Source organism: Cyprinodon variegatus, unplaced genomic scaffold, assembly GCF_000732505.1.
Source record: "Cyprinodon variegatus isolate N-32 unplaced genomic scaffold, C_variegatus-1.0 Scaffold158, whole genome shotgun sequence".
NCBI lineage: Eukaryota > Metazoa > Chordata > Actinopteri > Cyprinodontiformes > Cyprinodontidae > Cyprinodon > Cyprinodon variegatus.
In genome coordinates, this window is record NW_015150611.1 from 1,150,278 (window position 1) to 1,176,652 (window position 26,375).

Consider the following 26,375-nt stretch of genomic DNA (forward strand, 5'->3'; position numbering starts at 1 on the left):
CAGGCAGGTCAGAGAAAAAGTTTTGAAGCAGAACTGAGCAACAGATCCATACCTCAGTATATTCTGAATACCTTACAGAGTGCTGTTCAATCCAAAACCCCAATCTGTTGACAGGACAGCTCTTAGATGTGCACTCTGACAGAAACAATGTCAAAAAGAAAACTTCTTTAAAAGAAAGCTCTAAGAAAACCCGTTTGTTTTTTTTAACAAGCCATTGAAAATGGCAAACATTTAAAAAAAAAGCAGATCTGGTCAGAGGAGAAAGAAATGCTAAGTTTTTTGTTATACATGTAACTGTTCACTCTTCTTCTTAGCGGTTAAAGGTGGTTATATACACTAGAAGAACACCCGGCTGCCAAAGATTTGAGGCTGGAGCAGGAGGTTCTCTTCCAGCAGGACAACATAAAACAGCTAAACCTAACCTGTAATTATTTAGATAACATTGTATTTATTTTAATCCGTACCTCTTTATATCCTAATCTGAACTGTATTCCTAATCTGGGGAAAACTGGAGACTTCTTATATTTAACAACTCCTCCTATTTAATCCGACTGAGCTTGAAAGACTAAGCATAAGACTAAGATAAATGACATCAACTTTCTGTCTCTGAATGCGTGAATCTAAAAGAGACAAAGTATTGACTGACAGGACCTGAATACACATAAACTGCATGCTTATTAAGCTCTGCTCTGCAAAAACAAAAAACAGGGGTATTCAAGCAACAGCACTTGAACGAAAAACAAACCACTGTTTTGCATACTTTGATTAGCAAAAAACACACACAAAAAAGTTGATACTATAAATTAATTATGCCCTGATTCTGTCAATTAGACCTAAACCTACAGGTGCTAACACTTTTATTCCGTCCTTACAAATCCCTCCTTTCCCGTCACCATCTCTCTCTGCTTAAAAAAGAACAACACCAGACAGGGGGAGTGTGAAGAAACAATCCCTTTATTTGTGTGAAGTGGTTCAAATGAAAGTCAAAAGAGTTAAAAACAGTCGGTGCTCAAACAGACCAAGCCAGAGGTTTCTCTCATCCTGCTGTGGAGCGAGAGCTACATGTTGAGACCAGATGGAAAACCCTCAGAGTCTCAGGTGTGAGACAGAAAAATATAAAAATACAGGACTCCAAACCAGGTTTACTCAAACAACAGCACCAGCAAGTTCACTGCAGAGAAGACTACAGGTTGAAGGAGTGAATATCTGTGAGGGACCCTGATGGGGTCAAAATCTGCAGCAGGACCTCATTACTATGACTGAAATTATTTGCTTGCTCTTAGGAGATTGTGATAGAGCCCTACAGGCCTCTCTTCCTTCTGTGTGGGCTTAATTGTTGTTTCCATGGTGATCACAAGTTTAAAAAGTGTCAGTTACCATGTTGCTCCTGCCTCTTCTGGAGTGGCCCTCACTTGGCGTTAGCAGAGCTGCTGAGCATCTTATGCACCGCCTGGGCGATGGCGTTGCGGTCAATGCCAAAGATCTTCAGCAGCTCGTGGGGTTTGCCGCTACGGGGCACCTGGGAAACCGCCAGGCGGTGAACGGTGAATCCTGGTTCATTCACTACTGCTGAGCACACGGCTTCACCAAGCCCACCTGTGGAATACAGAGCAGAGCCAACAGATATTTTAGTGACAATTTCTGACTAGATCACCTTTTGTTGTGTCCCAGTTTTCCACAAATACTTCTGAACTCAATCCAACACTCTGTGCTGGAAATCTAAAGCATCACACTGAGAGCATTAGTTTCCATGGCAAAGAATGATGCTTCTTCAGCAAGGAGTGGGAAGCGGGTCAGAGATGAAGTAAATAAAGAGCAATCCTGAAATAAAACTGTTAGAAGAACCAAACGTCTTAAAGCCAGAACAGAGATTCTCCTTTAAAGATAAGACAAAACTAAAAACACAGCCAGAAAAACTTTAGAGGGTTTAAGTCAACCAAATTCAGACCAAAATATATTTGATGAACTGCTGCAAGACTTAAAAATTATTATCTTAGCAACTGCCCATCCACTCTAAATGGAGCCTAGGTGGAAGTTCACCTGAATAAACTGATTCCTTATCCTCATCCGCCTATGACACAAGCTAATCAGTTTTGATCCACATCTCCATGAAAGCCCAATCTACATCCAGGGTTAATTTAAAAATGTCTGACTTTGATTCAGATGACCATGATTCAACCCACCTCCATCCCCTCCTCCACCATTCTAGCTGAAGTTTCATCAGTGTCATTCCTCCCGGACTCTTAACTGCGTCTCATCTCAACCGGTCTGGCAGCAGACCGCCATGTTGAGCCTGGTTCTGCCAGAGGTTTCTTCCCAACGGGGAGTTTTTTTTTCTCTCCACTTTCGCTTCATGCTTGCTCATCATGGACAGGTTCATGCAACCTGTGTTATCAGAGCTCGACTTCCATCTTCCAGGTCCCTGAGTGAAGCTCTAGTATCAGCTCACCCAGTCCACCGGATTGCTCCATACAGCTCAAACACTCCGTCTCGCTAACCAGCAGTCTACAGACTGACCAACTTCATCTATCTCCACTCCACCACCTGTTTCAGGCCTGGGGGAAACAGCCCTATTCTTTGCTCCTGTTCAGGCATATCACTCAAACTTCAGTGCTAATGTTTCCTGCTGCGGTCTGAGCGCCAAAGACTAAAGTAATTGTATCAATACAATTCTTCTAATTGTCTTTTTCTATTCGTGTGAGTTTTTCAGATTGAACTAGGCTTGTCAAAAATTTGTTAGATGTGCAGTAGAAACAAGAAACCATATTTCTGGGGAAAAAAATCTAATTAAAGTACATCAATATTATTTATTTTCCAATAAACAATATTTGTGTGTTAGTTTGTAAAACTGTGCCTGCGAATCATTAACAGGCTGAAAAACAACAAAAAAGATCAATAAAATGACAGAAACAGCAGCTTAATCAAGAATACTAACAACATGTGGAGCAGCAAAGACAAAGGGAGATTGAAATCGGTTTTAAGAAGCTTCTGTCTATCAGACCTCAGCTGTATCTGGCTCAGCTTGAGCCCAAAGGCCAGAGTTGAAATTAAGAAACTCTGACAGCCCTGTTCCTTCAGAATAAGCTGTTTACACAAACCATGCACATGCAGTTTTCTTCCTGTAGAATCATCAAAAGGATCTAAGAATATAAATTGTTTGAAATTTCACAGGGTGGTCATAAAATAAAAAAATATATGAACTGCAGATTGATTTACTATTTTCTATCTATAACTATATAACTATAACAAAACGTTATAGTTCAACTCTTTCTGGAGCACAGATGTCAGAAATTGACATCCAATGAAAGACTAATGTGACCAAATATTCAACTAAATTAAGCAAATAATTTTATTCCCAAATTTGATACAAGGGCTTTTGATCTTTATATGAAAGTTGATTAAGATTTGACCAAAGTTTCAGGTTTAAAAGTGGTAATGCTCATGTTTATTATTTGTTTAAGAAATGTTCATCTACCAAGAATGTATGAAATTTTATTTGGTAAAGCAGGTTTGTCATTTTTCACCTTCATAGTAGTGGTCTTCCACTGTGACGATGCGTCCTCTGGTGGCCCTTGCGCTGTCGATGATCGTTTTGGAGTCCAGGGGTTTGATGGTGAACAGGTCAATCACACGAATGTTGATTCTCTCTAATAAGGAGGGAGAAGAAACATGATCTGTACATAAAATCATCTATTACTCTACATGTGTTGTGTTTTTTCTGCATCTTTTCCCATGTTTCTGTCTGTTTTTCCCTCTGTAACCTCCAACCTTTTTTCAGCATTTCTGCTGCAGCCAAAGCCTCATGGAGGGTGACTCCTGCTCCAACCACGGTCACATGGTCGTCATTGGTTTTATACACAACCTGAATGCAAGGAAAAATATCTGAGTCCACAGCTCAGGTCAATCCAGGGGAGCATAATGTGCAAAAGACGGATTTTATTTGCATTGGAGAATTCTACATACCGTATTTTCCAGACTATAAGCCACTACTTTCCCCCCCCCCACGGTTTAAACCATGCAGTTATAAGAAGATGTTGCTTTTCTGTGTATTTTCCTAATCGCCGGAGGGGGAAGTCAAAGTTGGAAATGGGAATAGGGGGCTCATTTTCATTTAGCACAAGAAATGCTAACAACAGGAGACGGAGCCATGACGGAGAACAAAGGTCTCCAATTCACACATTTTGACATTTATTTGCCACATTAAAGCTGCTGAACCAATAAAGAGACTGCTAGGCTCAACTCCTGCAGAGCTGAAACAAAGAGCCAACTAGGGCTGAAACATTTAATCAGACAATCTTGATTAATTATTGAAATAAAGGTCAACTAATTTACTAATCAATTCATCTTTTACTGGAGTATAGAAACTGTAAAACATGCCTTTGGCAGACAGAGCTAAAGGCACCAAACCCCTACAGGTTTGGTGGGAGACCGTTTAGTAGATATCAGCGGCTTATTGCCTATAATTATTGCTTATAGTGAGATGCGCACTATAGTACGGAAAATATTGCATTTATCTTCGTTAGCTCAGGTTGCTACCCTTTGATCAGCTTTCATGCACACAGGCCAGATATCTCTTCTAGTGTGACTGGTGGCGACATGATTTCAATGCAGAACATCAACAGAGATGAAAGGTCTCAATCCAGTAGAACAGGCATCCCCAAACGCGGTCCTCAAGGCCCGCTGTCCTGCAGGTTTTAGACGTTTCCTTGCTCCAGCACAGCTGATTAACAGGCTTTTGGTCTACTGCAATCATTATAACCAGCTGTGCTGAGGCAGAGAAACCTCTAAAACCTGCAGGACAGGGGGCCTTGAGGACCGAGTTTGGGGATGCCTGCACTAGAAGATCATTTCTTTCCAGTAGATACAATCTGGGTTTCCTTTATAAGAATCCAACTATAGTGGCCTTGAACATTGGACAATAGGTTGTCAAAGGCTCAAACAGATGATATCACTGCCCGGCTAGCTCAGTCGGTAGAGCATGAGACTCTTAATCTCAGGGTCGTGGGTTCGAGCCCCACGTTGGGCGGATACAATTTTGGGGGAGTGGTGGTCTAATGATTAGGTTCTGAGTTCGATCCCCCACTGCCAGTCTGGCTCCCTGGGAGCCACACAATGGCATCGCACTGCTCACCAACGGGGAGGGTTTAATGCAGAGAATTAATTCCGTTGCTCTGAACTTGCGACAGTGGAATGACAATAAAGTTGAATTCTATTATTGCTTTGTGATGGCTGATTCAAAACAATAAATATTTTTCATCATTAAGGAGTTGATCCCCTGATCCCCTATTCATTGAGGGAACTCTAAAAGTATAATGAAGTATAATAATAGTGTATATAGTATATACGTAGTAATAAGAATAATCACCTGTTTAAACAGATTGTACTGGATGAGGTGTTGCAGGTTCCTTTACTCACCTTCTCAGCTTCAACAGATGATCTTACAAAAATATAATTAATTTGATACAACATTTAAATTTCGTCCAGATCTAAAAAATAAAGCTCCTTGTCCCTAAAGCTATTTGCAAACTGTAATCTTCATTGTTAATGTTTCATCTTCGTCTCTGAGTGGCTTTTCAGCTCATATCAATGTAGAAGTGGTTTCAATGTGGATGTTAAGGCTCTGTAACAAGCTTTGGCTTGTATCTTTACGTCTTTTGTCTATCCACTATTTACACCAAATGGTATTGATCTGTAAGCAGATCCTGTCTATGTTCTAACAGCTATGATAGCTGGACGTTCCCATAACGTTTATTCAGGCATGTATTTGTTTCAATGTATGAATGAGTCAGCCTCAGGCATCTGGCTGCTTTACCAATGATCAAGTCTGGGCTTTCATTTATTCCGTATTACTTAGATTATTTGTGGATGTGTTATAATAATTATGTAAATAAGTACATCTGTTCTTTCTGGCATTTGTTAAAAATAAAAGTGAAATTGGCATTAATAATGTAGCTAAAACAAGGCACATTTAGCCAGGTTTAGTGCAAGATTATAAACGGCTTTACTTTTGTTTTTTTAAACAATTATGTAAATATCCATTTTAAACTGCATGGAGACAAAGTTAAAATTAAAATTGAAATGGAGCTGATTTAAGAAGAAATGGAGTTAAGGAAGCCCTGCTACAGACCTTAGCCTGACCAACATGGAAGTCCTCATTGGAATTATAAATTATGTTGTTTTCTGGGCGACTTGTTCGGATGAAACACAAACCCTGAAACAAACCACAAAGAACCGTCATGGGAGATCATTTTTTAAATCCCAATATTCATGGAAATGTATATTTGACTACCTTTGTCATCGCTGCAATCTCCACTGCCTTCTCTGTGGACACCCCATCGCTGGGGTAGAAGATGGTTGAGGTGGGAATGGCTCTAAACATGGCCAGGTCCTCCAGGCCCATCTGAGAGGGTCCATCTTCACCTAATAAATCATTCCAGCAACAAGACAAAAAAGTCACAAGAACTGGCGCAATTTGAGACTGACAAGGTAATGAAGAAGAGAGACAATCTTTAAAACCACAGATTCTCCATCCACTTTATGTTTAAGAATCCCAATAAAATACCTGCTATCAGCTGCATCCAGTGTACTGACTATATGCCGAAGGTTTTGTTAGACGTAATAAAGAAACTAAAAGAAAGCTCAGTAGAACTGACCGATGGAAACGCCACAGTGGGAGCCACAGAGGTTGATGTTACTTTCAGAGATGGCGGCCATTCGGAGCTGGTCGTAGGCTCGGCTGAGGAATGTGGCGAAAGTGCTGGCGAACACCACATTACGGTCCCGGACAGCACAGCCGATCGCCACGCTCACCTGGATGAGGGAGGAAGGAGAGATGCAAGGGATGTTACTGTACTCAGGGGATTATTGGGATATTATACAATAGAGAAATGTCCAGAAATGCAGAACAGTGAATTGGAAGGAAGGGTATGTTAGTCATCTCTCATTTAAAAAACAAAAGTTACAGCTGCAGGTCCTTAAGAGTATTACTCTATGCCCCTACACAAGGCAGTCTGGACCAACTGGTCCATTCTAACCACTGTATCTCTGGCCTTATGATTACAAATAATAATCCTGACCAGCTTCCTTTCCAATGGAAAACATGGGGCTTTATTTCATATTAGACATCATGATGTTTACTTCTTCACATAAAGCGTTTTGCATTTTAGGTTTACATTTCATTCTCATCAGGCCACAGCATCTTCTTCCACATGCTTGTTTGTCTCCATGGCAAACTGAAAACACTAAAGGGTTTCTTTCAGTTTCACTCTTCAATTAAAGGTCAGATATATGAAACGTTTGAATATGAACTGTCCTGCTGTACTGATTATAACCTTAATGTTATAGTTGCTCAGCATTTCAGTTCAGCTTGTACTCCAATCATTTTTGGATGATGTATGTGCTCCATGTTATGTTAAAAGCATGGTATATTGTTTTAGAACCTAGAACTGCTTTAAACTTCTCCACATCCTGACCTGTCCGCCTTTGCTTTTATGTTTCATGATGATATTCTCTAATATTTTAAAAAACAAAACCAAAAATGGATCTGAGCTCTTTGCTAAAAAGATGCGATCAGTCTATGAATACATTAGCCATAGAGGTGGGCTGACATTTGAAGCTATATCTTTGCACATTGTATTTAGGTGTGCCAAAGTTTAAAGGGGAATGCATGCCACACTTTTCAGGTATAATCAGTTCAACATGTTAAAATTCATGTTTTCTTTCACCTCTTCACATTTTTTTCATACTACTTTTTGTTAATCTGTCAAATTAATCCCATTAACTGACACTGAGGCGTGTGGCGTTAATTCATAATCAGCATTTACAATTATTAGAACCGCGCAAGTCTTAAACCAACATAATACTCTTTATTTGATCTATCTACTGAATAGCGGGAAAAAATGACAGTTTTTTAACTTAGTTTTTTTAATTTAAAATAATCTGACTGAAATTCAGCAAAGAAAAAAAAACACCTAAAAAAAGGTTAATATTCTAACAGAAAAGCTTTTTTATTAGTATTCTTGACCAAAACAAACAAACAAACATTCTATTATTTAAATGCTAACAATCAGGCTTCATAATTATATCAGTCTGAACCTAGAACATGTACAATATTGACCAAATTTTACTGACGGCATCAACATTTCCTTTCCCTCTTCTTCATGCTTCTCCTTTCTCCTCCTACCTCCCAGCTCCCTAGATGCTATAAGCGCATCCTAAGTCCTACCATGTTCTGCTCTGCAATGTAGCACTCCACGTAGCGGTTGGGATGCTCGTTCTTGAAGAGCTCAGAGAAGGTGGAGTTTTTAGTGTCCCCATCAAGGACGACCACGCGTTCATTGTAACGTCCAAGTTTGGCCAGAGCCACGCCGTAAGCCTTTCTTGTAGCAATCTGGTTACACACACAAACCAGTCCATAACACCTCAGATAAACAGAGAACCTAATAATGTCATCAGTTGCTGCATTACTAGCCAAAGTGTCACATGTTTGACCTCACCTTGTCTCCAGGTTTGTAGTTGGGTGCACTAGGCATGCGGATGTTGCGGAGGCTGACGGGTGATGTGTCCTCGTTGGGCAGAGCAGGATAGAGGCGCTTGTTGCAGCTGATGATGCGGCTCTGCAGGTCTCGGATCACGCTCTCTGACATGTCTTTGGGTAGAGGCTTTCCATGCCAGCCCATCTTATCCTCAGCCGCTGACAGACACATAAACACAGTGATCTAATATAAAGAACTGTCCTCAAGAGTTAGCCTGCACGCTTTAAGGGATCCCGTGTACACTGCTGGTTCTAAGCATACAATACTCTGTAAACACAACTCCCTCTAAACTTTAGTATAAACTTATCATCTTTACAATCATCCCTGTGCAGACAGGAATAAGCCTGCCCAGATGTGCAAATCATAACAATTTTCCACCTCACAAAGGCCCAACAGGTTTTTTTTAAACATTAGGGGTTAAAAAAAGGGGTCAAGAGACTTTTGGCTTTCTTAGCAGAGACATAAAGCCCCTAAGTGCAGAACGCACTGTTAAAACAACAGTCTCTTGGTTGCTGTCTCTTTCAATCACATGTGGCTGAGCAGTTTTGACCTTCTTATCATAACATGAGCACAAAGGGCGGCTCCTGGGAGTGTATCTTACACATTCTGAAGGATTATTGAGCTGCAGCAGCTTAAGCTGGACAGAGCTGCCTGGCTTATGGCCATTTGGAGGCTCAGGCCACTGCTGGCAGGTCCAACCCCATCAGAGTCAGTTTTCACCGCCTTAACCAGGTTTTTTGTTTTGTTTTGTTTTTTAATCATCTAAAATGTCACTAAATGATTTCAGAAACGTGTGACTGACGTTGTAGCCTCCTCCTGGTTGTTGTACCTGGGATGCCCTTGCCCTTGATGGTCTTGGCTATGATGGCGAGAGGCTGGTGGCGGGGTTGACTCAGCACCTTGCACAGCTCCTCCACACTGTGACCATCCACGATAATTGAATGCCATCTGGACAAACAGAAAACGAAGTTACCAATTATGCTGGAGAATAAAGGAAAATGTTTTCTATAGTATATGTTTCCATAGGGCCTGTTGACATGGCCACCTTTAAATCTTAAATGCTTTTTTCTATCCACTAGAATGTTAAGTTGTATTTTAATAGTTTTTAGCTGAAATGTTTCTGCAGAAATTTAACCATATAATATTGTTCAGCCCCAGTTGCTCTTAGTTACAGTCAAACGATACAGCCCAAGCACTTCTCCCACAGCTCACCCAAAGGCTTCACAGCGTCGCTGATACTTCTCCACATGGTGCTGCAATGGGGCAGGGTCACTCTGGCCCAGGCGGTTAATGTCCAATATGGCCACCAGGTTGTCCAGCTGATAGTAGGAGGCGAAAGCCATGGCCTCCCACACCGCACCCTCTGACACCTCCCCATCACCCAGCAGACAGAACACCCGATAGCTGCGAACAGGGAGAGATTTTGTAAATAGAAATACATCCAGACTTAAAAAAAATCCTCTAATCACCCTCTTTTCATCACTCAACCATCCTGCCCCAGTGGCTGCCTTTGTGACATAAAATCCTCCAACAGATTTCCAGTCAGATGGATACTTTGATGTTTAAAAACTGGCCAAGACATGCAGCTTTACAGCACACGCTCCATGCATGAGAAATCCCATGTGGCACAGCGTCAAAGCTCAGCTTCTGGTTAACTGAAGTCTAAATGCAGTGTTTAATGTTGTTATAAAGCATATTTCTTTTAGACTAATGCATTAACTAAAAATGCAGATTATGGAAGAAAAACAATGCACTCATGAGGTGTGTGAGCTGAGAATAAGACGAGGTGAAAGTTCTTCTAGCAGATAACCTAAACTTAGTCAGCGATGTTTCTGACATTTTTCGTTATAATCATTATATCCTGTCTAAACTAAAAAGGAGGTGAAGAATGAAGGTTTTAGTGAGTCAGTACTTTGCCAACATATAGATCCTAGACATCCAAAAACTTTATTGTATTATATACTTACTGAATACACACAAAAGGGCAAAGAATTGTTTATTAGTTTATTTCTGAACAGAGAAAACAAACCCTAATAGTTGTCATGCAGGATTTTTGGGAAAGAAGAACAAAATAAAACCTTTTTTTTTTTTTTTTGCAGACCAGTTTCTAAAAGAGTCCTTCAAAACACATATTACAGAACACGCTCATTCTATACTTTCAGTCATGCTCCACCTTATAAAAATCTATTAATCCAGTAAAATCCCAATGAATCCCATTCAGGTTTTAGGATGTATGCTGACCAAATGATTACATGGAATAAATACTTTGCATTCGGCATTATCTTCAAGATTTACTAAGAAAAGTGAAGCTAGATAAGAAGGAACTGAAATTTTTTTGTCTATATGTTCAGAGCATCAAAGTAGAAACAAATAATACTATTATTCTGAGTTTGGTTTCCGTATTCCTATGCCTCAATTCATCCATGTTTTGTATTTTAACAAGCATCCACCTTACAGCTGCTGGGGTTCTTTATTAAAGATTGCTGCTCCACTCAAACAAAAACCCTCTAGGTTCTATAACAGTTTAACACCTGGGTCTGTGGGGGTTGAAAGATGTGCTGCTCAGGAGGTCTATATGAAGTATAAACACAAGACCAAAGAGGGTAAAACCTAATCTGCATATCTGAGTGTAGTTGGCATTGCAGTATGGGCTTTTATTGTTTTTTTTAGAGGACATGCGACACATGAGGCAGAGCGATGATGGAGTAACCATGTTTTTGAGTGTCTGATTATTAGAGCAGAAACAATTGAGTGCAGACAGAAAGCAGGGGATCGGGCTGCGAATACGCATTCCTTTAACGGCCGTTTCCATCTCTGTTGTGTGCAGGAGAACAACCTGTTTTTTAGAAAATCTCCCTAAAGAGTAAAATGTTTGAGTCTGTTTCTAAAACTGACATTTCAGCAGTTTGGAATCTTATCCACGCTGATAGTGTGAATGTTGTGTTTGTGTCCTTTTACAGGCTATAAAGCGATGCCAGTCTATTGTTGCTGAAAAATCCACGTGGGTTTTTCTAGATTGCAACGGAACAAAGGACAGACAGGTGGAGCGATCCAAACCATTTACCACGCAGCTGAGTAAGTGTTTAAATAAACGGCACTGTGGGCTTGTTAGATAGAGAGCAAAGGAAGGCTATCTATATTTGAATAGGCCATAAATCAACTGAGAATTTTGAATTGATTTAGAAATCAGGTGTTATTATATTCTATCTATTTTAGTTTAGGATATAAAGATGAACCAGATGAAAGCTCTTTTCTGGTAGGTCTAATTGGTGTCTAAATGTCACAGACTCAAAGTGTCAGTGAGCATCATGTTTCTGCAGATGTTACCTGGCCTTGTCAAAGTATTTTCCAGTGTAAGCCATTCCACAGGCAGCTCCCAGCCCCTGGCCCAGAGATCCAGTGGCTACGTCCACAAACTGCTGCTTCTGTTGGCAAAAACAGCAAGAGAAACATGCATTTTATACACCTTAGACTGCAAAATCTGAGCTCAGTGTGACATACATGGGATGGTTTGCTTTGTCATTTCACAGTTGGAGAAAAACATGCAACACATCTCTAATCTATGCTTTAGACGGGTGCAAGTGTTGTGGTGTCTGGGTTTGATGTAAAGTGTTGGTCATGTCTGCACCAGAGAACAATGGTGCGTGCCACACAGAAGAAGCTTTGTTAATGTGATTCTTTCTGCAACTGTTTACCAGTCGAAATATACGCAGTAGTGAAAAGGATTTGTTACCTTAGAGATTTTTGCTGCCATGTCACATTAACATGTTTTAGAAAAACATCCTAATGTAAGTCAAACATGATGACTTCCAAAAAGCTGTAATTATTGGAGGCTGTCCAAACCTACTTCCCTTGTAAAAACAATTAACCACAGCTTTTGGTAAAAAAAAAATAAAACAAAACAAAAAAAACTTAAGACATCGAAAGCCCTTTAGGTCTCATTCGCTATAGTCAGTGTTAATGATTTAACAATAAGAAAGGTTGAAACCACATGATCTTAGCCATCACACAATCAGGCAGACATAGTAATGTGATGGTCAGCAGCTGCTTTGCTGCTTCAGGAGCAAAACTGCTTCCTGTAATCAATCAGTCCATAAATTCTCCTCTATCAGAAAACCTTTAGTTCGAGAGAGTAAACTGCAGCTTATTTAGCTTACACAGCAGGAAAGTGTCCTAGTCATTAAATCTAATGATGTTTCGTGGCAAAGAAATTGAATAAACAGTCAATTTCCTCAAAGTTTAATTCTCTGGGATGTAAAAGAATTATTGCCAGACATCGACAATGCTTAATATGAGTCATTGTGTTTGAGACGTTTTAACGGATGTTATCTTTTACGGGGCAGATAATATTTTATCCAGAGCTTGATTTTGCTTTTATTCTGGAAATAATTTTCTGATATTTTAAGCTTTTTAAATGCTTGAAACATTTAGTTGTGTCAAATAAGTAAAAACAAATTGCAGGACAAATATTTTTTTAACATATCTGCATGTTGATGTCTTTGCAGGATTCAGACGTTACAGCAGCTCTTCACAAGAAAAAGCCAAACTCAGAAATTGAAGAAAAACAAAATCAAGAAGAGAACAGCTTTCTTCTTTTTGTCTGGTTTAGCTTTCCTCAAATTTAGTTTTAGTTGGAATGCTTCTCAGTTTCTCCCAGAAGCAAAACAAAAACCTTTTTTTTTTTCTTTGCACAAATTGTCAAATTTATCAAACAGTCTAGATGAAAGCAATACAAATCTAAAAATTCTTCCTTCATGCAGGACTAAGCATGCTCCTTACTGGCACAGGGTGTCCTTCCAGGATGGAGTCAACTTTACGGAGGTTAAGAAGCTCATTCTCCTTCAGGTAGCCGACCTCTGCCCAGACAGCATACAGCACAGGAGCTGCATGACCCTAAAGAGGCACAGCAGAGAGGTTGGAGTCTTAATGCACCAGTTGAACTACTTATTTCTAACCAGTACTTAATGCTACAAGGGTCAAATGAGGACAAAATAAGGGTGATTCAAGCATAGCCCTGGATGTTTGTTATCTCCCCCCAGACACTGAACAGTGCGGCACAACATTGTGCATCCAGCGCAAAGCCTAGTTTTACCTTGGAGAGGATGAACCGGTCATTATTGGGGTTTCTGGGGTCTTCAGGTCGGTATTTCATTGAATGAAAGAAAAGGACTGACATGATCTCTGCAACGCTGCAACATGATGTGGGATGGCTGCAAAAATAAGGGGTGTTAAAGAAATCAGACATGTGGATCTTTTGAAATGACAAATGCATTTCTGTTTTCTGGAGATACAGATATGGACGTTAAAGTAAGCCAGGGTGAAGCAAAAAAGAAAACATAATCTTTCAACAACAGATGTTGTCAGACTGTGCAGCAGCAACACACAGCATGCATTTTACCTAAATATCCAAAACTCAACGTCCACAAGAGGACACGCAGTGAGATACCAGTTTCTTCTAGTTTTTCATGATAGCGCACAGAATACAAAAGTATCTCAAAACTATGATCATTTAACACAAAATGGGAAGATTTTTTTTTGTGTTTGTTTCGATTACAAAGCATCCCAGTGACACTCTAAGAGACTTATTACCCTTTACTGTAATTAAAAGGAAAATGTGTTTAAAAAGGGAAATAAATAAATAGGGGATCATTTAATATTGTAATGAAGGGTTTGTTTTTTATATTTCATGTATCAAGCTTAAATGTTGTCTTTTTTTTTTCTTTCTGTCTTTCTTAATTGTTTTATATATTTGTTTTCTTTCTTTCTAAACTCCTAAGAGCAACGCAGAGACAACCATGCACACACAGCTAAAGACAATTTAAAGATGCTAATTATTTTAACAGTCATGTTTTCGAACTGTGGGAAGAAGATGGAGTACCCAGAGAGAGCGCATGCATGCACAGGGAGAACATGCAAATTCCATGTAGAAAGACCCTGTGCAGCCCAATATGAATAAATAATGATATAAAAATCTAATTTATCATATTTTTGAGGTTTGAATAAAGAATTCACTTCAGCATTTAGTTTGAAATCACAAACCAGACATGCTTTTCATATTAATTTTTGCAAATTTCCATCTGAGCGCGCATCTTCCTTCAGAACTGCAGAGTGAGCATACAGCTGCTGCCTCAGTGCAGCATCATGCATCTGCTTTTAAACCCCTTATAAAAACAGATCCACACTGATGCACCTGCAGCAGCTCATCACCAATCCTCCCAGTCCATCCCATACAGTAAATTGCCTACAGCAGGGCTCAGTGCTCTGAAAAATATATCCAGAATCTCAATTAAATAGTTAATTGAACTTAAAGTGGCAAGTTTTTGATATCAAAATCCAAAAGGAAATAATCTTCTTAGTAAACTGAGGACACACACAGACACAATTATGCGTGGATGAAAGAAATAACTTTTTTATGCAGAAAATAAAATGAGATCTCTTAATTAAATTCTTTATCGTTAAATCGTTCTTGATATATATATATATATATATATATATATATATATATATATATATATATATATATATATATATATATATATATATATATATATATTTACAAAGCGTTAAAAAAATCCTCCACAACTTGTTTATATGATCAGCTCTTCTTTTCTCACCCGCTGCCTGCTGCAGTTGTCGCCTTAATGGAGTTGATCCTGAGCCTGTTGGCGATGTTCCTGAGCGCCTGCAGCGTCTGCTGGTCCGGTTTGTGGTAGTCCTCCATCTGCCCCAATTTAGTTAGAAAGAAAAGCAGAGCTGGAGAGGCAGCACACACAAACTGGGATGAAACTGGGGAAAGAGTTAAAAGCTTCTGCTCAAGATGATGAAATATGGAAGATGATGGGAGCCCAAAGGACGATGGCAGGGGTTAAAAGGAGGCAGAGCTGTGCAGCATGAGAGGGAGGGAGGGAGGTAATGGCTCATCTGGAAGGCTGAACTTGGCTCAGCCCACCTATGTGCACTGCACATTGACTGGTTTGCAACATAAAATGACAAAATATATTAAGTATAAATAAGGTTTAAAAAAAAAAAGGGGCCAAGTCTGGAAAAGAGACTGGAGAATATACAAAAATAACTTATTAATGCAGAAGAAACATTTTTCTGTATTTTTTTAATAATAAATCATGAAACCAGTATTTACCGGAGTTGATCTATAGTTGTTACTGCATACTTATTTGATCTCCGTTCAACATTCAGAAAAGTTACCCGTGGCCGGCCTGCTATTTTTTCTCAGGCCGGCCATGAGAACTTCTTGCGTTTGTGTAATTTGGTACCAATTTTCTCTAAATCCTGTCACTTTAATGTCTAAGGTTGATCACCTCAGTCAGCAGTGAGTGGAAGGGAAAACCAATGAGAGTTAAGCATTTAAAACAAAAAAATGTATCATGTTTTATGTATTTCCATCTTATTTCCATAATAAATACTTAATGATACATTTTTGTTCACATCATGACCCAGATTTGACCTCTGGCCCAAAAAATGGGTATGGACTCTTCAGGCATGTTTCCTGTATGCCCGATGGTCAGCACAGCCCTCACACTGGTTTACCATTCATCAGACTTCAGAGGGGTCATGATGCCTGTCTGCAATGATCAACGGGTGAGATGAATAGGTCCACATCATGCATATCACCCCCATTATATTAATAAACTATGTGCATAATGTTTTTCAAAGAGGGTTTAAATAACAGTTAAATTGGATACATATAGTACTTTCTGAAATATGAAAAAGGCAAAAAAATAAATAAATAACACACACATACATACATATAAAGATATACTGTATATACATCTTCAGATACAATTCTTCTCTGTTAACAAACGTTTAATAAATTATAACTAGGCTGGTTGTCCTTTTACGGTTCCATGACAACTACACCTTTGTCATTTACTTAATCATATATAGTTACTTTAACAAAATTGTTTTATGTCCTACCCTACTAACATAAAAACAATGGTGTAACTAAATATGATTAAGTAAATGCCAAAAGCAGTTGCATTATTTTTTCCAGTGTATTAAATAAAGCGAGGCTGTATGCAGACTAATATTTGTAAAAGAATGGGTTTCTCTCAGAAGCTAAGGGAATTCCACCAAATATAATAGTATCTTGTGCAAAAACTCCAGTCTTGAGATTTTCTTGCTCCTAAATATCCCGTCCATCATCATGCGAAACCCATTTTGTGATATATGTATTGTGAAGCTACTGGAAACAACAGCAACTCTAAACTGTATACGTAAAAAGCGACAGATCAGGGACAGAGTTTGCCAACTTTCTGCAGAGGCAGTCACTCTAAACCTTATGGGGCTTTCAGATTAGGTCAAGAACAGTTGGTAGAGAGCTTCATAAGACAGATTGGTTCTGAATTGCAATACAAAGCTCAGAAGAAGTGATGCAAAGTTAGGTGAAGGGGGGATAATGTTGTGGGGGTGTTCTCATGGATTTGGGCTTCCATACTTCTAACATAGTGAGCCCAGTCTGAAGATGGCTCCTTCCTCTACCAATATGACTGTGCATCAGTGGACAAAGCAAGACGTGAAGGAGAGTTTGTTGTGGGTGAGCTTCTCCTCCTATGTCCCTCAATTAACTTACAAATTTGCTCCTGCTCAAAAATCCCCTAAATATGCTCCTAAACCTAAAGAACAGCAGACCATAAGAGCCAAAAGGCATAATGGTTGCAAAAAATGGACCAAGATAATAATAAACCCTTCAGATACAGAATAGGATGCAACTAACTACGCTGAGATCTACATAGTTCATCTATGATAGAACTAAAATGACAGAAGATCAAAGCTAATTAGATCATAATTCATACTTAAAGGGATAGTTCGGTATTTTTGACATGAATCTGTATGGCATCCCCATCACCAGTGTCATGCAATCACACTGACTTACCCCTGGCAGCGTCCTGTGAGCAGAGTTCTCGTCCAGTTTTGGTCAAGCCGAAAGTAGTCCGGCAGGTTTGCTAGACCCAGCGAAATAAAACGTTTCTCTTCCCAAAACATTATGTGTTCAAAAGAGTGATATTTTTGCATCCCAAAAACGTTGTAGTGGAAAAAGTCACACGTCGTTATTACTTGGTCCTATTTTCTCTCTGTTCGTATCAGTGCGCGCCGTCATTCAGACAGCTAGGGCCTACTAACCTGACAACAGCCAGATGCATGTCTCCCTCCGCCCAGCTAGGAGCTAGGCGGAGGGAGACATGCATCTGGCTGTTGTTGAGCTCGCTGTCTGAATGACGACGCGCACTGATACGAACAGAGAGAAAATAGGACCAAGTGATAACGACGTGTGACTTTTTCCACTACAACGTTTTTGGGATGCAAAAATATCGCTCTTTTGAACACATAATGTTTTGGGAAGAGAAACGTTTTATTTCGCTGGGTCTAGCAAACCTGCCGGACTACTTTCGGCTTGACCAAAACTGGACGAGAACTCTGCTCACAGGACGCTGCCAGGGGTAAGTCAGTGTGATTGCATGACACTGGTGATGGGGATGCCATACAGATTCATGTCAAAAATACCGAACTATCCCTTTAAGAATATTTACAATGGTGAATGGGGCCCCCTGGTGGTCAATATTGAGAAGTGCGTCATTTATAAAGTTCATGGTCCAACTGTTTTACACTACATTTATCTTTTTTTTTTAATCTTTACTTGCTTTTATTATGCCTTTACTTTCCTTCTATTTTACTCAACGAAAAGCAACTAAATTACAAATATACATGTATACAAATAAACTTCCCTTGTTTGGCAAAAAAAAAAAAAAAAAAAAAAACCTTCATAAAAACAACGGCGGTGGCTTTATCATGTGCAAAAATAAAACGGATTAATAAAAATCAACGACAATTTGGATAATCCAAATGTTACATAATTTTTCTAATCAAACAAAGAAGTAGCAGAAATAAACATGTAGGGGTTCAGATCTTTATTATCACAAAATATGTATGAAGTCACCTTATGCACAATGACAAACCTAAAAAAATATTCAATTTCCAATGAAGTAAAGAAGAAAAAAAAAAAATCATAACTCTGGCCTTTAAGATAAATAACACTCTTAAAATTTTAAATATGATACGCTTTTTTTTCATATTTCAATAATTTCCTGTTAAGCAATCATAAATGAATAGCATGAGAAATGCTCTTATTTGATCAAGATTCTCATAACGGAAACATCGATTGACATGTGATTTGTTCCAGGCTGCACATCCTAAACACTGTAACTTTGAACCTCATTGAAATCAAAACAAAAAAAGAAACGGCACTGAATCGCTCAGAGAGGATGCTGCAGGAACGTGAGGAAAAGAAAGACGAGATTAATACATTAGAGTCATGATGTCACAGCCAAGACAGGGTTTACAGCACCCTCCACATTCATTGGTTAAGACAGCTAAAACAACCATTTATAAAATGTTTGCTGTTAGAGTAAGGAATTTAACAACTGCTCTTCTCTAACAGTAAGCTTTAAATCCAATTGATCCCCAGTTTATTGTGGTCTATATAATTTGTTCAGCACCGATAAAACCCTTGAGTCCTCATCCTGCCTATAATTTTTTTTTCACTTTTTAGTTTTAAACTCAGGTAGGTTTAGGAGGAAAGATCTTTTCTTGCTACTTCCTGTCTGATCAATCCAAATCTTCCTGTCTTGAAAGTTATTTTTTCTTGTATTCTTATGATTTCTAAGGAAGTTTGTATCTTTTGAGTTTTTATTAATACCCCATTTTTAACTTAGGAAAAGGACACTAATCAATACAAGTGTAGAGGATTATAAAAGCCTTATGGGTTTTGCAGTAACTGTTGGTCAATAATAAGAATGGCACTTGTAATTTTGTAAAAGAAGAAAAAGAATTATACATTTAGTTTTTTCATTATTTAAAGTTAGGCTTAGGGGTGCCAATAAATGTATAGGGTGCTGTATGCAGCAGTTTATCTATTTTCCATTTATTCAAAAATATTTCAGATAAAAAAAAAAAAAAAAAGGCAAACAAAGGGAGTAAGAAAAAACAAAACCGCCTTTCACACAGTTTACAAAAATACCTTGTTTCACTGAGGGTTCTGTAAATACAGCCTACAAAAAGCTCCTGTTTGAAAGGTGTAAGGATCCTCTACATGTCTACCATGTTGTGACGTATAGAAATCCTTTCTGTATTAAAACAGATATGCAAAATAAAGTTGTTTGTGCCTTCGACATTGGATGTGCCCTTTCCTGCCTTAGCTGGCTCTGCAGGATTCAGCAGTAGATGTGCTGCAGTAGTATCTTACTGCAAGAAATAATAAAGAACCCAACTGAAATTTTTTTCCTTGAAACTTGCTGTAAACAATAAACCAAGGTAGTTTACATTTTATAATCCAAACTTTAACAGCTAGTTTAGCGAGGATAAATGAGTGAAAAAAGAAGAAAACTAATTTCCTTTTTTTTTCTTTTTTTAAGTATTTTGATTATTAATAGATTAATGTAAACAGGAATCCAGAATTTACACCAACCTGATTTTTTTTTTCATTTTGCACAAGATATTTAAATTCATAAAAATTTCTTCCTGTAGTACCGCCCTAAAGTATCCCACAGTGCTGGTGTGTATTGCACAAGTCCCTCCATGGAGATGAAGTACTGTGAGCTCAGCTGGTGGAGGAGACGCAACATTAAGAGTGAAAAATAAAGGATACAGGAACATTTGGAGGAAAGAATGGACGCAAATATGGGGGCTTTGTGTGATTAGAAATTTCTAATATATTCCACCTGTAACATAAAGAAATAGCTCACAGACTGATTTAGGTTTTAAGCCCCAAGTGGTTATTCATCAGAAAAGGCTTGAAAAGAAACCCTAAAATGCCACAAAAATTGAAAATAAATTAGAAAATATTTAACTAAAAATACACAAGCTTCTGTGTCACCTTCTGGTTTCCCAAATAAAAATAAACGTATTTCTTTTTAAAGGCGTGAGTGTTTTGTGTTGTTTTTCACAGGATCCCAAAGATGATGGTTTAACAATAAAAGGACCTTAATCCTGCAGCTTTTTGTCCATCTCTCCAAAATTCATGAAGTATTTAGTGCCACCAAATGTTTGCCATGTTCCTTCCTGTCCACCAATTCATTGGATTTCTTCAAAAAGGCGGCCATTGGTTGAAACCAGATTCAGCATATTTGGAAAGTATAGAGAAACATTCTCCCATCTGTTTTTCTCACAGTTCTTTACGGACACATTCAGGGCAATAGGAGATTCCAGTGCAGCCTTTCCCGTGATAATCCTCGGCACACAAACCAGCGGTGAGGAAAACTTGCGTGCAGAGCGTCACAAACCTTTCTCCTCCATTCTGTTTTCTCCCACAATCAGCTGCAGCCATAAAGAAGCTTTAGCTCTGAAATGCTTTCTGCTTGAAGTGGGACTACAGCTTCATGTTGCTGAAGTCCTTGGAAACGCTCTGCAGGTAGGCGACATGAATGGCACTGAGGAAGTCTGAGTCATTCTGGAGGAGGAAGTAAAAAAAAGTAGAATGATTGAAATTTGTAAAGAAAGTATGACGTATTTAAACAGGAACATTTTTGGTACCTCTTTGTTAAGATAAATCTAACTTTTATGCAATGATTTTCCACAATGAAAATTTTGAAAAATCCTACTTTTCATTTTTATTACTTCCCAATTCTTGAAACAAAAAAATAATGTTTTATTTTCTAACAAAGTACTTTTAATAGAAAAGAGTTGCAAAAATGCTCACGTTTAGGTTCTATTGACACCAAGATGGTCCTCTGGTCTGACTGATTCGGCTGCACTACAAACAGACTTTGTTTTTCTCGCTTTTCCATTTGGTACGATTGGTTTTCACAATGTTCTGTTAGTAACAGAGCTCCCAATGGATAGATAGGAATAGGAAAACTGACGTGGAAGTGGAGGAAAACAATCATAGAAGCCCTGCATGTTTCATCTCTATCCACCATATTGGTTTTGTTATTGAGGCTGCAAAAATCACCATAAGTGTAAAGAGCAGCGTTATCAGTGCAGGTTTCAGCATGTTCTATTTCAATGCTGCATCTGAAATGCTGCAACAAGAAAGACATGTTACCCTCCGCTTTCCTCGGCATGCTAGCAGCTGTGCTGCTAAGCAACAGGCTGTGGATTAGGTATAACTTATACGAGTATGCAATGGGCCTGCTACGGTAGCCTGCCAAGTCCAAAACAGATGTAGGTTTTCAGCAGCTGTGTCAGAGACCAGTTCCATTTTCACACAAGATGCAAATGGCACCAAAGTCCGTTATGAAAATGGGTTTTGGTACGACTGTTTAGTCAGAACCAGGGTTTAGTTGAGCGTATGAACACCTGCACAGACGGTTCCAAACATGGTACATGTGCACACATCCCCGGGTCTTATTCAACTAGTTCCTGGTAACATTCTGGTAGGGTTCATGTTTGCAGAGGAATGAAAATGTATGGATTCTTGAATTAAAACTTCAAGAAAAGTAAAAAGCATATTTTCTTCCAAAGGGTTTTTAGGGACATTAATAATTGTGACAACTTGGATTTAAAATTTAGTTTAAAAATATATATATAAAAATACAGTTCCCAGCTGATTACATATACCCATTAAAAGGCCAATTTTTAGAAAATTCTCAACACCAGATCAGGCTACTGCAATAAACATCATTACACATCATTACAAGAGATGCCAAAAAGCTTGGTAAGCACTATAAAATAAACAGGCATTTATTGTAATCTCATCTGGAAACATAATATAGTTTAAAGATTAGCTCCAACCTGGATAACTGTACCTTTATGAGGTGTATCAAAGTCTCCTGCAGCTGTGTTTTACTGCAGGGGGCCTGCAGAGGGTCTGCAGCTCTTCCTGAAGCAGATGATAGATCCGGAGGAGCTGAAGGGATCACTGGGACTGTGGTGGTTTTATTAATAGTCTGTTGGAAAACACTAGGCGACAGTAGCACTGAAGTTTCTGAGCCAGGAACAGCATGACCAGGGCTCATAGGAATAGCCTGAGTATTAAAGAACAGGAATATGGTGGTTTAGAAACCAAAAGTAACATAGCTTTAGTTACTGGAGACAAACTGCAAACAAAGCTGAACTCACAGAGATTGGTGGGATCAGACTCGGAGGCTGAGAGAAGACATCCTTCTTGGGCTCCTGGAAGCTGTGAGGAGGAACCAGAGTGCTTGGCAGGAAGCTGGGGGCAAGGATGGGTTTGTGGATTCCTGAATTCACAGATGATGCCGCTGCTTTCAGAGGGCTAACCATGTCTTGTCCTAGAAAGGCTGCTGAAGATGCTGTGGGTGAAGTGAGGGTATTTTGATGCTCTGAAGCCATCAGAAGAGGAGAGACGGAGCAGTGAGGCTGTGGGTCGGGCATCGGAACCACAGATTTGAAGACAGGACTGGGATTAAGTGTGTAAGGGGCAGGAATTGAACCGTGTCTGTGAGGCTGCTGGCTGGAGGCAGCCTCATGGGTTGAGAATTGCTGCGCGAGCAGCGGACTTTGGTGAGGAGCAGCGGGATATGATTGTTTCTGCACATAGGTGTTTGGGAGGTCACTGGAAGAAGTGGCGTTCTGTGCAGAAGATTCTTTAGGGAGCTGAGAACCAAAGAGCTCCTCAACAGTGATCTGCTTCACCATGGTATGAGAGCTCTGGGTGGGGAGAAGTGGAATATTAGCTACTTATTTACTTAAAAATCACAAAACAAATAAAACTTACATTTTCTCAGGTAACAAAAAAAATTATAAAAATTATATACGAGACAAAAACAGTCTTAATAGTGACTTGAAAAAGAAATGTGTAGCTTACACTGCTGCTATAAAAACCCCACTAATCAGCGCATTTCAGCACAGACAGAGGTTATGCTGAAACTTTTAGAATTACAACCGAATTAAGCAGATACCCTGAGTTTTAGAGAGCGCAACGGCCATGGAATTAAAAGACATGTACCGCCTTACTTGGAGAAATATCACATCACTTTATAATCGGGAGAAGATAGATGGCTGGATAATAAATAACCAGGACGCCACATTAGGTTATGGAGTCACATTTTATCCTTAACTAATTATTAAAATTTAACACAAAATAGGATCATGCAGCAAAACTCAGCATGTTTGATTGAAACCATTTAATTGAACCAGAATTCATGTGAGATTCTTCTTCTCTTTCACATCAAAGGCGCTATGAGTGGTTTCAATATTTAAACCTATTTTCTCACCAAATCTTTTGCAGCCTCTCAGGCATCAGGGTCAAACCAAAAGGTTCAGAAGCTTTGATATCTGCCCTAAATGAATCAGTGTTCAAATCCTCTCATCTCTATCTGTTGTTTTATTTTCAAATCAAGATAAGATGAAACTACGAAATTGAGAGTAAAATTATGTTATCATTTTTTGTATCAGTTGGACTTTAGTTTTTTTTCTCTTTTTAACTTAATTCTACTCTTTATTTCAAATAATTGCATTCAATAATTAATCACGTTTTCATAAAGCTCTCCAAAAATACTGCTTTTAGTTAACAACGTAACTATGACTGGTAAATAATATTGGTTTTGCCAAATGCAAATAAAAGGCTACCTTTTCAGCTGGATGTGTGTTGGGTCCAGGTTCTGGAGCTTTGCTAATGCTTGTTTTTACGTTGGACTCTGCAGACGCGTCTGTTTCTCCACTCTGGGCCTTCAAAGCACAGAGACATGTTTAGGATTAATGGGAAAACTTGAGCTCAGGAAAAAAAAAAAGTGGTTTCAAAATCGATTTATGGTGAGTTTGCACCACCAGTCCACATGCTAAACCATTTCTGCTGTCAAAAACTTAAGACCAATAAGAACATTTTATTAAGTCAAACATTTTTAAAACAGTAGTGTTTTTGTATGGTGGTGTTAAAATCTATCGTATAAATGATAATATAGCTAACATAATGAAGGCAAAGCTGGTTTCGTACACTGCCAATGATGCACTCTGTGCTAAAACCCACAATCAAGAAGCTGCTTTTTTTAATTTTCCTCCACATCAGTCTCAAAATGCCCAACCTCTGTTCCAAATAAATGTAAGATGTAGGTCAGAGAAGTTAGGGAAAAATATGTTCTCACACCACCAGAGTTTAACTGTAGATAGATTAAAAAAAACGTTGGTCCAGAGCGGTTGTAGCTATGCGGGAAAAAACATTATTTAAACTTGATTATATCCAAACAAAGATTTCCTGAGCTTGCAATTTTTTAACAGAATCAAAAAGGTCATGATATATTTTTTATACATTTCCACAGGTCTGGCTTTAAATTTCGAGCTGGATTATATTTATTTTTTAGGACTGAATGACAGATGTCAATTAATGCATAAATGGTTGGCCAGACGGACTCATCGATGGCTGGATTAATGATCCAATAGATGAATGGATGGTGGACTGAAGCAGCAGGACTGGGCTTAGATGCAGGGATTGATAGATGATAAACAGGTGGATGGATTCATTTTAATGTATCTGATATCAGATTCATAAAAAAAAAAATCAGACTGTTAAGACAGAAATAGGAGATCCTTTTATTTATATTTTACAGATTCCCAACCTTTTAAAACAGTTTAGAGGTCATTTTGATGCTGTTGCCACCTACTGGTTGTCATTAGCCATTACATCTATTTTGTCTGCCTAATAAGCAGACCTTGATGAGTAAAAAAAAAAAAATCCAGGGATGGATATGCCTAAAATAATCCCAGACTAATTATTAAGTAACACTGGAACACGTTTTAGTCAGACCTATCACCTTTTTGAAAAATTAAGTGTTTGTTTCAGTGAAAAGGAACACTCTGTTCAACATTTACTGTTGTAAAGATGTATGTCTTCACGAGTTTGCAATAAATATATGATCATCTTAAGACGCGCAGTAACGGTGAGATAAAGAGTTCTCCCTCACCCTCTGGTACTCCTCCTTGGCTTTACTGAGCAGCTCCAGGATGTCGATTGGTCTGGGTTCTGCCACTCCATTGGTTCTCCCTGGATCTACCCTCTCTGGACTCTGTCTCAGGGCGTGGTCCGCTTCTTGCTTCACAATCCTGGAGAACAAGATGAAGCAGGGACTATATAGGTGCATGTCTGATCAAAATTATACTAAAACTTCATTTATAATTTTTATTAACCTTTTAATAAATTATTTATCAATTTATTCTTTAGCAGAGATTTAATTAACTGTGTGAAACATACGCAGATTTAATACATACAGTTTGATTTAATGTTAATTTATCTAGTGTTGAATTAAAACCCAAATTTCAGCTTCTCTGAAAATGTAATTACAACATCAGACCAATGATAAGGGTTTTTAAAAGAAAATATCTTGCTAAAAATCGCGTCCCATGACTGTATCTTCTATAAACTCAAAGCTTTGTTGGGGCTTGTATGAATGACTGCATGAGCTCTGCTTATGGAGTCGCAGGCTGTTTAAATGGCCAATGGACTGTCTGCATTGCTCTCGCTGCTACATATTACTTTGGTCCACCAATAGCCTTTAGGTCAGGTGTGTCTTTCCTGGCAGATGAAACACAACGACACTAGGATCACTGAATGAATGGTCCATGCATTCACATTAAACTCTGATCTAGAAATGATTGAGTAATTTCCCTGTGCATACAGTCACATATGCACGTATGGGTATAATTAAACTAGTAAATTAAGAACTGATGTAATGATAAGCTATTGCTTCTTTCTACTCCCTTTCACACATCCTGAGATATGTTTATAACATCTTTTCTGTTTTATGAAATTAACTTTATTTTTTGTAAATGCTGCATATGTGTATATATACATATATATATATATATATATATATATATACATATATATATATATATATATATATATATACACATATACAGAATATACAAAAAAAA

At 38.6% G+C, this 26,375-nt stretch overlaps 2 protein-coding genes and 1 non-coding gene across 3 annotated transcripts in view; 1 reads left to right on the forward strand and 2 right to left on the reverse strand.

Moving 5' to 3' along the window:
• Positions 1–955: 955 nt before the first annotated feature.
• Positions 956–15,392, reverse strand: tkt (transketolase). Its single transcript, XM_015377745.1, has 14 exons — positions 15,149–15,392; positions 13,627–13,744; positions 13,314–13,427; positions 11,862–11,959; positions 9,747–9,938; positions 9,364–9,482; positions 8,496–8,692; positions 8,225–8,389; positions 6,654–6,810; positions 6,290–6,420; positions 6,128–6,211; positions 3,769–3,862; positions 3,525–3,647; positions 956–1,596 (listed from the first exon to the last, which is right to left on the reverse strand). Exons 1-14 carry the CDS (start codon positions 15,253–15,255, stop codon positions 1,409–1,411), a joined length of 1,887 nt encoding a protein of 628 aa, XP_015233231.1. The 5' UTR covers positions 15,256–15,392; the 3' UTR covers positions 956–1,408.
• On the forward strand, positions 4,954–5,026 carry trnak-cuu. The gene has a single exon. It is a non-coding gene; the product is annotated as a tRNA-Lys (tRNA).
• Positions 15,393–19,951: 4,559 nt separating the features above from the next.
• The window catches only part of dcp1a (decapping mRNA 1A), an 11,552-nt gene continuing 5,128 nt past the window's right edge, over positions 19,952–26,375 (reverse strand). The window contains exons 5-9 of the mRNA XM_015377773.1: positions 25,406–25,544; positions 24,078–24,176; positions 22,605–23,156; positions 22,292–22,510; positions 19,952–20,994 (exon numbers count right to left, since the gene is read on the reverse strand). Coding sequence (XP_015233259.1) covers positions 20,914–20,994; positions 22,292–22,510; positions 22,605–23,156; positions 24,078–24,176; positions 25,406–25,544 — 1,090 coding nt within the window. The 3' untranslated portion in view covers positions 19,952–20,913. The remainder of the gene's footprint in view (positions 20,995–22,291; positions 22,511–22,604; positions 23,157–24,077; positions 24,177–25,405; positions 25,545–26,375) is intronic.

What these genes read in the sequence shown, in the direction of transcription:
- tkt (XM_015377745.1), bottom strand. Translation starts at nt 15,255, where the DNA reads ATGGAGGACTACCACAAACCGGACCAGCAGACGCTGCAGGCGCTCAGG. An exon ending in CCACTGTGGCGTTTCCATCG is followed by an intron (nt 6,421 to 6,653) that starts GTCAGTTCTACT and finishes ATGATTTATTAG; the next exon opens with GTGAAGATGGACCCTCTCAG. An exon ending in AGCAGAAATGCTGAAAAAAG is followed by an intron (nt 3,648 to 3,768) that starts GTTGGAGGTTAC and finishes CCTCCTTATTAG; the next exon opens with AGAGAATCAACATTCGTGTG.